This window comes from Geotrypetes seraphini, chromosome 4 (assembly GCF_902459505.1).
Source record: "Geotrypetes seraphini chromosome 4, aGeoSer1.1, whole genome shotgun sequence".
In the NCBI taxonomy this organism is placed as follows: Eukaryota; Metazoa; Chordata; class Amphibia; order Gymnophiona; family Dermophiidae; genus Geotrypetes; species Geotrypetes seraphini.
The window spans coordinates 6,972,382-6,986,965 of record NC_047087.1 but is presented as its reverse complement, the minus strand read 5'-3'; the positions used below and the strand labels follow the sequence as shown (position 1 = coordinate 6,986,965).

The window sequence follows — 14,584 nt, the reverse complement described above, 5'->3', positions numbered from 1 at the left end:
GCTGGTATATGGTTTTAACAAATGCACCTGAGACACGCCTTTAACACACATGGTTCAATGCTACTGGCACCTCCAGACCTGCCGTTAATTTTGGAGCGTTAAAGGACAGTGCATTTCGTGCATCACCTAGCAAAGTCTGGGCATCGCCCGGAGTGCTCATTTTAATATTTATGAGCTTATTGTAATACAATTATTGGAGGCTACGATATCTCATGGAAAAGAACCATTTTGTGCATCAGAAGCTAAAATTCTTCAATGCTAAAGCGGTCATAACTGGTTTACTGTCGACTGTTAATCACACGGTGACTTTAGCGCATCGGAGCCCCAGTTCTCTCTCTTGCCGTTTTGGAAGCTCTTAAGAAGCTGCACTGAATAATTCCATTTTCTTTTAATATATTTACCTTCCTGTTTCGGAGAGTTCATCCTCATCAGAAAACACTTCAAGTTCTTGCAATATCCAATCCCTAAAAGAGAGCTTGAGGACAGACAGACTATTCAGAAGATGAACAAAACAAGTCACTCTATGATCAGTTAAGAATCTTCATAATCACACGGCCAGGATATCGGAGGGGCTGGAATTCCAAAACAAATACCTATCATAAACTATTGTGACTCATTTCTCATGCGCTATCAGAGAAAAAGACTTCAGGAAAGAGAAGTCTGAGAAGGACTAGCACACTATGAGGCCTGCCAAGAGGACTCAGGGGAAATTCTATAACCAGCAGCTAAACTTAGGAGGTGGTGGCACGTGCCCTGCCGATGCTCAAGTTAATTGAAAAACGCCGTCAGGAACGGAAAAAATGGCAGTGCTGAAGCACCGACAACTAAATAAAAGAAAGTTGGAATTGCAGCTATGCCGCAGAATGCCAAAGTAGGCGTGGCCAGCGCCGGAAGTGACGTTAGGCGGGCTAAAGCTGTTACCTAGCCACAATTCATGCCAAGATAGGCAGCTGAAATGTAGGCCTAGAAAACCCTGGCCTACATTTCAGCCACTAGACGGCAGCAGCCATAAGCTGATCACAGCAGAGGAATTTATCCCCGATCAGCTGAGCCAACAAGGCTCCCCAAAAAATCCTACCGTCTCAGTTGATCAGGGGAGGGGGGAATTCCCCTGCCACAATCAGCTGAACCAGCTGAGTCAAACAGAGGAACCCCCCCCCCAGTCGGTAGGAGGGATGCCCCCACCAACCATGATTGACCTCCCCACCACCACCCCCCATTACCTGAAACCCCACCCCGACACTCTCCCAAACCCCAATACTTCACCCTGGCATCCCTACGTCCACCTCAACCCTCCCCCTGGTACTTTTTGTAATCAGGCTGGCCAGAGGGATGCCTACTCCTTCTGGCCAGCAGGAACACCCAGGCCAATCAGGGCCTTAGATCCCCCCCCAGTGCACCCCCAGGATACACCGGGAAGGGGAGGCCTGCCATTTTGAAGAGGTGGGCCTAAGAGCCGGAGGGAGTAGGCATCCCTCCAGCCAGCCTAACTACAAAAGGTATGGAGGAGGCAGGGATGAGGTGGGCATAGGGGTGCCATATTGGGATTTGGGGGTGTTGGAATGGGGGGGCTGTGGGGGTATAAGTGGTGGGGGTTGGAGGCAGTGGGCATCCCTCCTGCCGATTGTAGTTGTTGGTAGGGGGTGTCAGGAGTTCAGAGGGGGAGAGGGGGCAGCAGCAGGAGGGAGTAGGCATCCCTCCTGCTGATCCCGGTTGGGGGATAGTGTCAGGAGTTCAGGGGTGCTGGCGGCAGGAGAGAGTGGGCATCCCTCCTGCCGAGCGAGGTTGGGTGGGGTGTGTTTCAGGTGTCAAGCAGGAGGAAGTGAGCATCCCTCCTGCCAATTGGGGGGGTCCTCTGTCTGTCCCCCCAATCAGCTGAGCCGGCAGGACACTTTGGGAAGCCCTGTTGGCTCAGCTGATCGAGGATAAATTCTCCTGCTGTGATCAGCTTATGGCTGCTGCCGTCTAGCAGCAAAGATAGGCAGCTGAAATGTAGGCCAAGATTTTCCAGGCCTACATTTCAGCCGCCTATCTTGGCTGATTAGGTACAATTCTGTAACCGGTGCTGTTGAGTGACTGACACACGATCGGCAGCCACTTTTAAGGCGGCCACCAACATGGGCGCTGATTACAGAATCCATCTGTTAGCACCCAGTCTGGCCCAGCTGAAGAGTCTTGGTACCTGGAATGCTTGCTCCTTTAGGAGCTCTCCCAAGACTTTTTGCTTCCATAGACACAGGGCAGCTCTCTTCCAGTTTACTGAGGAATCAGATAAAGATCTCCAAGGAGCTGCTGCTTTTTCCTCTGCCTTGGCTTTGATCCCACGAGCCTCCAAGCTCATCCGTGGCAAGATATGTTGCATCTGAAACAGAAAAACTATTGAAACAGGAAAGAGAGCAACCCGTTGTTCCCCAAGACATCAGTGTGGGCTGCCCAGCAATAAAGTTTGGGATGGAAGCCCAAATCTCTCTGTTGACTATTCCACCACTAAAAGACAGTTCTAGATATCTCTCAGAAACTTACTGCAGACTACAAAAGCCGAGTGCAAATAGTTGCAACTCCAAAAAGACAGAGGCTGTTTTTTCTGAGCTTACTATCCCTCCATTCTTCTATGCAGCTAGCATCAAGGACACCATAACGATTCTTGGTTTAATCCTTGATAGCTAGCTTATGTTTAATGCTCAGAGTTCAAGTTTATTTATTTACTTACATCTTTTATATATGGCTTCTATTCAAAAGAGGTTCACATTTTATGTAATGAAAATGTTTGTCCAGTTCAGACCCTGACATTTCACTGCATTTCCTTATTAATGCATCAGTAACCAGGTCACCTGGACTACCGAGGAACCTACATCTTAAATGCCTGCAAATAATATAAAACACCACCGTCCAACTACTTATGCACGCTAAGAAGTTTGATCGTGTTATTCACCTTCTGAAAGAACATGAGAACATAATAGTCATTCTGCATAAAGCCCAGTATCCTTATTTATGGAACAATCTTACCTTAAATTTCACAGAGGGTTAAAAACTCTGCTGTTCGAACGAGCCTTTGGCTCTTGGGCTGCACTAACTAGGGCGGGATCCCTTTTTCCTGGGAAACAATTTGTCTGTTCTATGAATGATTCTCGTATATTTGTAAGATTTCATTCCTGATATGATTTTTGGTGTTCTTTTCACTTTATAATATTTTTTAACTGTGAGCCACTTTTGCAACAAAAGCTATAAGAGAAATCCCTGATAAATATGAAAGCAGGTTTGTTCCATTTGCTCTTATTTTAGATCAGAAATTATTGAGCCTTCTCATTCACTCATTAATCCTACTCTTAATTAAATTAGTGCAACTCTCTGTATCATGGACTGCCTTATTATACTAGTAGAAGATGGCAATTGATTTAAACTATGGCTGTTAAAATTCTGAGATATGATAGGGTGAACCCATTACTCTCCATTTACGAGTCGTACTGTACTGGATCCCTGCAATTTCTCTCTAATGCCCTCGTTCCTTATATTCTGGTGCGCTCCTCATAGCATTCGCTCCTGGTTAGGTGCGACCTTACACATTGCTCCTGTTTTAGTGTGGTAGCCTCTACATTGTGGAATATATCACTTTCTCTTTATGCTGACTTCTCATTTCAGCGATATAAAGCAGGGTTAAAAATATACTATTTTAATTAGGATTTCCCTCTGTTTGAGTTAGTCTGACTGTTGAATCTGTGGCAATTTTGTTTTTCAAGATGGCGCCTGCCTAGATTGTAGGTGTGGTGCCTCTCTCCCTTTTTTTGTTTATTTTTAGTTCTTTTTGCATTATTTCACTTAGCTTTTGCTATTTTGGGTTACTTTGCTTGTTTTTAGCTGGTCCACATGGTTGATCATTACCCAATCATTATTTTTCCTTCTAACGAGCCCTCCTCTGTTCAGCCATTAACAGCAGAAATCTTACAACTTACTTGCCAGCTGTGTTGGGCCATCTCTGTTTGTCTGGTGGTTTGGCTGCTTGGCATGCGGTGTGGTGTGTTGGGCATTTGCCCGGCTCTCGCCGGTTCTCTCCTGCTGTGGCTTGTCAGATGGCATGGCGGCGGGCACTGCCCTGGTCTGCAGCCGGTGACTTTGCCTGGTGGCCTCGGCCCGGAACTGCCTCCCGTATCGGTTGGTGGTTCAGAAGCCTCCACAGAATGCCGGACAGGACTTTAGTTTATTTTTATTTCATTTTATCTTAACTTTTAATCTAATTTGTCTTTTCTGCTAAGTTAGGTTTAATTTTCACCTTTCTGCTTTATTTTTTATTTTATTCTTACATACTATATATTATATATGTCTTTTATAGGTACTTTAGTTTAGCTTGTGAGACTATTTAGGGCAGAGAGGGAAGTTCTATGTGCCTTCAAAACATTATATACAAATTGTGATCTGCTTAGGTTAAAAGTAAATAAATAGATTCTGGCAGTAGCTTCCTGGCGTGTAATGTTAGTTGTGTTATCCTCCCCTCCTTTTGTATGGTTGATGCATAATTAATTTAGTTAGTTCTTCGCTTGAATTGCTCTTATACAATACTGTAATTGAATTCCTGCTGTTTTCTCCTTAGTGGGTTTTCTCATTCTTACATTTTATGACTGTAAACTGCTCAGGCGTGCTATTGATGAGTGAAGGGGCATGGGGCCAATGCCAAACTGAAAGGCAGAGCTGCAAACTGGAAATGTCTCAAATATTTCCTGTGATCTAAGGAGGCTACGAATTTCCCCAGAGTCACCACTGCAATGACTAAACTGCCTCTAGGAAGAACGCAGAACTCTCAGTTTTTAGGTCCAAGATCGGTCTCCAGTCTTCTGGATTATCTGCCAGAGCCCAATTTTTCTTTGGGAACTGGTTCTATGGCTAGAATGTCCAAAAGGCTTTGCAATTGGATCCTGGCCTCTTTTTCAGGCCGTTCGACTGGCGAATCAGTGAACAAATCTGAAGGAGGGCATTAGAATTCAATCTTGTGGCCCTCTCAAATAAGATCTAGGACCCAGCAGTCCAAGGAAATTTTCTCCCACTCCCCACCCAGAATGCCGACAGCCTCCCGCCAATGTGCAGGCCCGGCTGCTGACCTGGCGTCATTATGACTTCTTGGAGGTTGTGCCGATATGAGACCCCAAGAGTTGCTGGCATCTGGAGTTGTTAAATCTCTGTCTGGATCTCTGATAAGATCTCTGAGCGGAGAAACCCACGAATTACATCTTGAGGAATGAAAATTGCCCGTGCCTTTCCCTACAGGTTGGCGAGGTCTGCTGTCTGGCATAGATTTAGAGCAGTAATTCGCCACATTGGCCATAAGGTCATCTAAGCCTTTACCAAATAGCATCTGCCCTTTGAAGGGCAGTCTGGTCAGAGAGGCTTTGGAGGCTGATTCGCCCACCCATTGCCTGATCTACAGCATCCTGTGGGCTGAAATGGCATATACTGAAACCTTGCTCACGACTCTGATGATATCATATAGAGCATCTGCCACATAATCCACCCCTCCAGTACCAGCCGGGTGCAGACATCCTACTCCACAGTAGGACTCTGCCTTAACCTGGTGTGGTAGGCAATTACCACAAATGAGACTGCTGCTGCACCTTTGATCCCCAAAGCCAGCACTTCAAATAGATGTTTATGCTTACTTCAACTCCTTTGTGCATAAGTGCATTTATGAATATATATATAGATACCTTCTTTATAAGAAACGGAGGACAAACAGTGCGCAGAACATCAGGAGAATCTGAAGAAAACTTGCAGAAAGCATAAGAAATGGCAGCAGTACAAAACCTGAAAACATAAGAACATGAAAGCTGTGAAAGACCCTTAGATCCATTAGCCATAGCTTTTGTACATATTGAAAAATTGTGTCTTACCTGATAATTTTTTTTCCTTTAGTCACAGCAGATGAATCCAGAGACTTGTGGGTTATGACCATCTACCAGCAGGTGGAGATAGAGAGCACTAAACTGAACTCTGTCACATAAGACGGAATGCTCTTTGGTCAAAGCAAAGCAGAAAAATGAGAAACAATTCCCCCAATATTCAGCCGAACTTAACTGGCTGGGAACAGCTCCCAGCTTGCTATCTCCAAAAGCAAAAGATAGCCGGTCACCAACAATTTTCATCGAATAGTGCTCCACCGACTACACCCTTTCATCGAAGAACAAGCAGCCCTGTCCCCTGCGCAATCCGGCTTCCGAACAGGCCACAGCACAGAATCAGTACTCCTGGATATCATCAATGATAGCTGGTCGATACTCAACAAAGGCAGCGACGCCCTATTAGTCCTACTTGACCTCAGCGCTGCCTTTGACACTGTCGACCACCCCCTCCTCATATCTAGACTCTATGACCTGGGAATCAAGAACTCTGCCCTCCAATGGTTCACCTCCTTCCTTCACCAAAGAACCCAAACAGTCCTACTAGGGACGCACAAATCTAACCCCAAACCTATCAAATACGGCGTTCCCCAAGGCGCCCTTCTATCCCCTCTCCTATTTAACCTCTACACCAGACCTGTCATTGATATAGCCCAAAAGTACAATGTAAAAATACACTCCACTGATGACATCCAGCTGCTCCTCCCACTAGGTAAAAACCGACCATCCCAAATTGCCAACTCCAACACTGCCTCTCTGACATGAAAACCTGGATGACAAACAACAAACTACAGCTTAACGCGTCCAAGACTGAACTTTTATGGATTAGGAAAAAAAGTACCAAATACACACATCCAACACTATTTTAGGACTCCACTTTACTAACCGCAGCAGGCCAAGTGCGCAGCCTCGGAATAACGCTAGACGGCCACCTATCCCTGTCCACCCACATATCTCAAGTAGTCTCCACCTCCTTCTACTACCTTCGCCAACTGAGAAGGATCAAACCCTACATCTCCACACCTGACCAAGCCCAACTCCTCTCACCTATGTCCTCTCCAGGATGGATTACTGCAACTCCCTATTCAATGGAGTACCAAAAAAGATCTCAAGTGCCTCCAGAGGGTACAAAATGCAGCCATCCGCCTCCTACACAACCTCAACGATCCCATCTCCCCAGTCCTCCGCGCTGAACACTGGCTTCCAATTAACCAACGCTGTGCATTCAAGGCCTTGGTAATAGCACATAAGGAGAAATTAGGTTCTTACCTGCTAATTTACTTTCTTTTAGCTTCTCCAGACCAGTAGAGGTTAACTTTACGAGTGGGTATATATCTAATCATGACCAGCAGGTGGAGACTGAAAACAAAACTTTGGGACAGTATATCCTAGCCCCTCCTCTCTATTTCCCTCAGTCTGCCGAATAGCCAAGCAGAACCAAGAACTGGAAAAATACAGAGAGAAAAAACAATACTCCGAAAGGAGTAACAAATAACATACCCAAAATGCTGTTGGAAAATGCAGAGGAGAAATTCCCGAAGGAAGAATGTCCCCACAACTCGCCAGCTAAGCCAGCCGAGCCACAGCCGCTGTTCTTCAATTCTCCCCGGCCCTAGAAAAATACTAGAACCCGCAGCAAAAACCAAAAACTGCCTGCGCAACAGCCCCAACAACAACAACAACAGACAGGGTGGGGACCTCTACTGGTCTGGAGAAGCTAAAAGAAAGTAAATTAGCAGGTAAGAACCTAATTTCTCCTTCTTTAGCACTCTCCAGACCAGTAGAGGTTAACTTTACGAGTGGGACGTACCAAAGCAGTCCCTCTTACGGGCGGGACCCCCGAAGGGCCGATACCAGAACACGCTCACCGAACACCGCGTCCCGACGCGCCTGAACATCTACCCGATAATGTCGAACAAAGGAATGCAAGGAGGACCAAACCGCAGCCTTACAAATATCCACTGGAGGCACGAGCGACGACTCAGCCCAAGAAGCCGCCTGACCCCGAGTGGAATGAGCCTTGAGAAACTCCGGAATAGGCTTCTGTTTCAGAAGATAAGCGGAAGCAATCACCTCCTTGATCCAGCGCGCAATAATAGCCTTAGAAGCGCCAGCCCCCCGACGAGGACCCGCCAGAAGGACAAAGAGATGATCGGATTTCCGGAATTCCCGAGTCCGCTGCACATAAGAGCGGAGAACCCGACCGACATCCAACTTGCGCAGCTGCTGTTGCTCAGACGAGCCCTCCCGATTTCCCAAGACCGGGAGGACCACCGATTGATTGACATGAAAAGAAGACACTACTATCGGCAGAAAGGAAGGAACAGGCCGCAAGACGACCCGCTCCCTAGAAAACTCCAAGAAGGGAGCCCTACAAGAGAACGCCTGCAGCTCAGAAACACGCCTAGCAGACGTAATGGCCACCAAAAAGACCGCCTTCAAAGTAAGGTCCTTCAAAGAACAGCCATCCAAAGGCTCAAAAGGCGGACGCACCAGCACCGAGAGAACCAGATTGATATCCCAAGAGGGAACCGAGGGCCGAATGGGAGGCCAAAGCAACTTGGCCACCCGCAAAAACCGAATCACATCAGGAAGGGCCGACAAACGCTGACCTGACACCAACCCTCGAAAAGCCGACAGGGCCGCAAGATGCACCCGGAGAGAAGACCAAGCCAGGCCTCTATCCAGGCCATTCTGCAAGAATTCTAGAATGTGAGGCAGGGAAGCGCGAAAAGAGACCACTCCCCGCGCCCGGCACCATCCCTCAAAGAGACGCCAAACCCGCACATAAGCCCGAGAGGTAGAAAGCCTACGGGACCCCAAGAGTGTAGAAATTACCTTGCCTGAATAACCCTTCCTGCTCGGGCGACCTCTTTCAAGAGCCACGCCGTAAGACAGAAGGGAGACGGGTCGAACATGGGAATGGGACCCTGCGTCAGAAGGTCGTCCAAGAGAGGCAGAGGAAGAGGATCCGCCACCAGATGCCTCACCAAATCCGCATACCACGGACGCCGAGGCCAATCCGGAGCCACCAGAACCACCAGTTCCGGATGGCGAACAATGCGAAGAAGTACTCTGCCCACAAGCGGCCAAGGAGGGAACACATACAGGAGCCCCTCCATTGGCCACGGCTGGACCAGAGCATCCAGACCCTCGGCCAGACTGTCCCTGCGCCGACTGAAGAAGCGGGGCACTTTGGCGTTGCCACTCGTGGCCATCAGGTCCATCAGGGGCTGCCCCCAAGCCTGCACTAGCAACCGAAACGCTCCGGCGCCGAGAAAACCACTCTCCTGGATCCAGGAAGTGACAACTGAGGAAGTCTGCCTGAACATTTTCTACCCCGGCTATATGAGAAGCCGAGAGGTCCAGAAGATGGGACTCCGCCCAAACCATGAGCCGAGCCGCCTCCTGCGCCACAGGAGTGCTCTTGGTGCCCCCCTGACGATTGACATAAGCCACCGCCGTGGCATTGTCCGACAGGACTCTGACTGACTTGCCCAGCAAAAGGGAGTGGAAAGCTAACAGCGCCAGCCTGACCGCTCTGGTCTCCAACCCGTTGATCGACCAGGAGGCCTCCTCCGCGGACCAGGTGCCCCGAGCTGAGTGGCCCATAAACTGAGCCCCCCAACCGAGGAGACTCGCATCCGTAAGGAGCACCGTCCACTGCGGGAGATCCAGACCCACCCCCTGAACCAGGTGAGGGGTCCGGAGCCACCAGCGCAGACTGCAGCGCGCCAAGCCTCGCAGGGGAACCGGAACATCCAAATCTTGCCTCCGGGGAGACCACCTCCGGAGCAGAGCCTACTGAAGAGGACGCATGTGGGCCCGCGCCCACCTCATCACGTCCAGGGACGCCGCCATTGACCCCAGGACTTGGAGGAAATCTTGCGCCCGAGGACCCCGGGACGCCAAAAGCAGGCGAATCTGAGATTGCAATTTGCTCACCCGGGCCTCTGGAAGGAAGACCTTCCCCAAGGAGGTGTCGAACATAACCCCAAGGCACTCCAGACGCTGAGCCGGGACCAACCGACTCTTGGAAAGGTTGACCACCCAGCCCAGCGACCGGAGAAACTCCACCACCCGAGCCGTAACCCGGGAGCTCTCCTGCAACGACTTTGCCCGAATCAACCAGTCGACCAGGTAGGGTGAACCAGGATGCCCACCGACCGCAAGGCTGCCGCGACGACCACCATTACCGTAGTGAACGTCCGAGGAGCCGTGGCCAGACCAAAGGGAAGCGCACAGAACTGAAAGTGCCGCCCCAAGATCGCAAAGCGAAGGAAGCGCTGATGAGAGGCCCGAATTGGAACCTGCAAGTAGGCCTCCGTCAGATCGAGAGACGTAAGAAACTCCCCCGGCTGAACCGCCAGAATGACCGACCGCAGCGTTTCCATGCGGAAAGACGGAATCTTGAGAGCTCTGTTGACCCCTTTCAAATCCAGGATGGGCCGAAAGGTCCCCTCCTTTATGGCCAGCACAAAGTAAATGGAGTACCTGCCGGTGCCCCACTCCGTAGGGGGCACCGGCACCACTGCCTCGAGATCTAACAAACGCTGAAGGGTCTGACGAAAAGCCGGCGTCTTCCATGGAGTCTGACATGGAGAAGCGAGGAAAAGGTCCGGCAGAGAGCGGGTGAACTCCAGAGCGTAACCGTCCCGCACCCCCTCAAGGACCCACTGATCGGACGTGATCTCGGCCCATTTGGGGAAAAATTTGCGCAGCCGGGCCCCCACCGGAACCAAAGGGGGCGCCGGCAAGGAGATATTGCGCAGGACGGGAAGCGGGGGAACCGGCGGAGGGATTCCCTGCCCCCCGACGGGCCCCCCGAAAGGGCTGCATGCGCTGGAAGAACCGACCCCGGGAAAAACCCTGAGCCGGGAAAGAAGCAGCCCCACGCCCCGGGCGATACTTGCGAAATTCCCGCAAACGCCCCCGGGCAGCCCCACACCGAGACGCAGGGCGGGCACGGTCCTCAGGCAGACGGGGCACCTTCGAGTCCGTCAGAGTCTGAATCAACTCATCTAATTCCTCTCCAAACAAAAAGACCCCCTAAAGGGAACTTTAGTAAACTTAGCTTTGGACGCAGAATCCGCCGCCCAAGCGCGCAGCCACAAAATACGCCGCGCGGCCACGCCATAGACTTAGCCGAAATCCGCACCAAGTCAGAAAGAGCATCTGAGAGGAACGAGGCAGCCATCGCAATCTTCGCTACCTCCTGATCCACTAGAGACCAGTCATCAGACTCCCGATCCAGGACACGCTCAGCCCACCGAAACACGGCGCGAGCGACTAGCTCCCCACAAATAGCCGCCTGGACCCCAAAGGCAGAGACAACAAAATCATACTTAAGAAGTGTCTCTAACGCACGCTCCTCCGAGACCCTAAGAGCAGAACCGTCCATAACAGGCACGGTATGCCGCTTAGGAAGTGCCGAGACCACCGCGTTCCCCAATGGCGAAATTAAGGTAGCCCTATCTCCCTCCGGGACGGGATACCCAAGAGCCAAGGCGCACACCAAACGAAACTGCGCCCATAGGCCACTGCGCCAACACAAAATCCCGCAAATCCTGACGCACAGGAAAAGAGCGGGAAACAGGACAGACCCCCTGAAGCAGAGGGGCCCCCATACGTGGGGTCTCCGGTGGCGCCACTGCAAAAATGCAGCACCAAGGAGACCTGCTACACAGGTCTAAAAGCTCATCCCTCTGAATAAAAAGCGCACCACGGACGCATCTGCTCTGGAAGACGGGAAACCCGCCGCCCCGCTGCCAACGGGCGTCCCCTCTAGAGGATCCTGGAAGCCCGCCAAAGCAGCCAGGTCCTCAACCAGGCCAACACGCTCCTCCGCCCACCAATTCGCAATCCAAGCCCCCCCGCGGGTGCTTGGATGAGGGAGGAGGAAGAGGGGACGCCAAACGAAAAGAGGGAGGCAAAGCCATAGGGGGCGCGGAGGGAAACCCCCCCCCGAAACCCCCCAGGTGCACGTGGGACCCCCAAAAGTCCGCACAAAGAAAGAAAATAAATTGGGGGCAAAAAACCCCTGGGGGTCCCCAGGGACTCCCTGCCCCAGCAGGGGTCCTTGCTGAAACCTGCCCCTGTGTTCGCCATACAGGGGGAAGGTCACCTGAGGTTGCAGACAAAATGGAGGGGCCAGACAAAGAAAATGGCGAAGTTCCCGCCAAAAATGCTCCCTCCATGGCCTGTAGCGGCTGAGAAGACTTAACAGTCTCAGCCGCTAAGACAGGCAAGTCGGCATCAGCTGTCAAAACATCAGCTGAGAGGGAATCCTTCGGGGAATCCCTCCGTGGGCGGTTGGAGAAGACCGGGCTTCCCCACTGCTCCAAGCCGACTCGCGAGGCACCATCGGCGGGGAGCTCTGGGCGCCTGCAGCCGCTGCCGACGGAGCTCCACCACCTCACCGACCCAAACCGCCGAGTTCAGGCCGGCCGCGAGTGCCTCGCGGCTGGACTAAATTGTGTCCCACTCCCCCGGAGAAGGGCACAATTGCTCCATACGCGACCTAGCTAGAAAAAAAGTGCCGGTTACATGAAAAAATACAGTAAAATACAGTTTTCTTAAAGGGAAACAACCCTTCAGACCAGCACTACCTCAGGATTTTTTTTTTTTTTTTTACAGAACAGACTCCACAGGCTCTCGAAGCAATATGCCTTGCTTGACTTAGGGGGCAAGGCTTACTGCTGAGGCTCCTCTAAAAAAATGTGGGGAGGTGGAGGAAGTGGGGGGAGGGACCCCGCTCGTGACCCGCCGGGTTTGACACCCCCGAGGTCGGACGAACCCCCAAACAGGGCCCGACCAAGCTCCGTCCGGCCAAAAACAGGGACAATAAACCCCTAAACAAATTCCAACAGCCCTACCAAGGGAGATGGGTACAGATCACTCAACACCTGCTGGAGACTGAAAGAAGACTGAGGGAAATAGAGAGGAGGGGCTAGGATATACTGTCCCAAAGTTTTGTTTTCAGTCTCCACCTGCTGGTCATGATTAGATATATACCCACTCGTAAAGTTAACCTCTACTGGTCTGGAGAGTGCTAAAGAAAAGAATTTACACCACCACCCCTATCTACATAAAATCCAAGCTAGCCCTGTACACCCCCACCCGCCCCCTCCGTTCAGAAATGGAGAAATGCCTATGCATCCCCCCAGGAAGATCCCTCCTGTCAGAAACTGCCCATAAATGCTCATACAGCCACTTCATCCCCCAACTCTGGAACCAACTCCCCCCTCAAATCAGACTACAGAACTCATTAATGACCTTCCGGAGAGCGGTAAAGACCCTCCTCTTCAACTAAAATTCAACATGCCTCGCTTCTCCCCCTTAAACCCCCCTTTATCCTCTCTCCCCCTTTGAAACCTCTACTTAATTTGCTGTACAGTCCATTCTTAACCTGCACTAAAGTACTGCATAGTCCTTGTACTAAACTACTGTATAGTCTTGTATTGACCAAATGTATTTAAACTACTGTATAGTCTCTGTATTGTCTAAATATGCTCCATTGTGAATGTTTGCTTGTAGACCGTTCTGAGCTACTGGGAAGACGGGATAAAAATCTAAATAAATAAACCTGCTGGTCAGCTAAGGCATGCGGCCAGACACACCCACCTAAAAGGCAGGTCTATCTTTGGCCACTAGCCTTTAAATTTTATTTCTCTATTGGGTAGAATCGTGGTTATACTTTTGCTTTTGTTTTCAGGGCAGCAGAAGCTGTGAAACACTGCTCTTGCTATGGGACGTACCTTGATCTCAGGCTCTGTGGTAGAGGGACTTGTTGCCACGTCTCCTCCACTGGCCCTCACAGACGCTGTATCTTTGCTGGCTATTGTAGCCATTTTGGATAGGAGCAATTCTGCTGCTGCAAATGAGGGCTGTCTTTTGTGAGCTCAGCCGACTTTTTCTACAATGGGGCATCTTTGGTGGGGCTTCATGCTTCCTCTGCTTCTCAGAGTCCTTCCCTCCTGCACCCAGCATCATTTAATGACGCGCTCTCATCGACATTCTGGGATTCAGCATGTTTCTCACATAGTGCAGGAGGAGGCTTCTACTAAGAAAAGGCGCTTGGGCAGTGTTTCCGAGATGGATTTCTGTATCCCCTTTCCGGAAGTGGGCTGGTTCTCTGCCAAGGCTGCGCAGGCAGCATCAACTGACATTCCTCCTCCCAAAATCAAGCCTCACAGCAGAAGAGCTGCTGATAAAAATTTCTCAAACGTTTTTTTGTTGTTTTTTTTAAATTAACTGTGAGGAAGGAGAGATGAGGTGAGACAGGGGGCATAGATGGAGAAGGGACCTGGCATCACCAAGTTTACCCCTAAAATAGGCACTGCTTAGCCTAAACACCCCTAAGCTCTACTGAACTGGAAACGCAGAAAAGGAGCTGCCCAAAAGATGAGACTAGGAGCTTGTGAGAGACAGTCCACCACACCGCCTGCTATAAACAGATATTTATTTAATTCGATTTCTATCCCGTCCTCCCAGTAGCTCAGAACGGGTTACAAGTGAACATTCACAGTAAAATATATTCGGACAATACAAAGACTATACAGCAATTTAAGTATAGGTTAAGAATGGAGATGTGGGTGCAGGAGGAAGGGGGAATTTTAGGGGGCGATAGGGGCTGATTGCAGTTGGAAATTTAGTTGAAGAGGAGGGTTTTACCACTTTCCGGAAGGTCATCAATGTGTTCT

The 14,584-nt window shown here is 50.3% G+C and overlaps 1 protein-coding gene across 3 annotated transcripts in view; it reads right to left on the bottom strand.

Annotated features, from left to right (window-relative positions):
- FANCA (FA complementation group A) overlaps positions 1 to 14,584 on the bottom strand; it is a 184,026-nt gene that overhangs the window by 57,083 nt on the left and 112,359 nt on the right. For all 3 annotated transcript variants that reach the window (XM_033940379.1, XM_033940381.1, XM_033940380.1), the window contains exons 27-29: positions 5,694 to 5,790; positions 2,183 to 2,362; positions 402 to 475 (exon numbers count right to left, since the gene is read on the bottom strand). In XM_033940379.1, the coding sequence (XP_033796270.1) occupies positions 402 to 475; positions 2,183 to 2,362; positions 5,694 to 5,790 (351 nt within the window). The remainder of the gene's footprint in view (positions 1 to 401; positions 476 to 2,182; positions 2,363 to 5,693; positions 5,791 to 14,584) is intronic.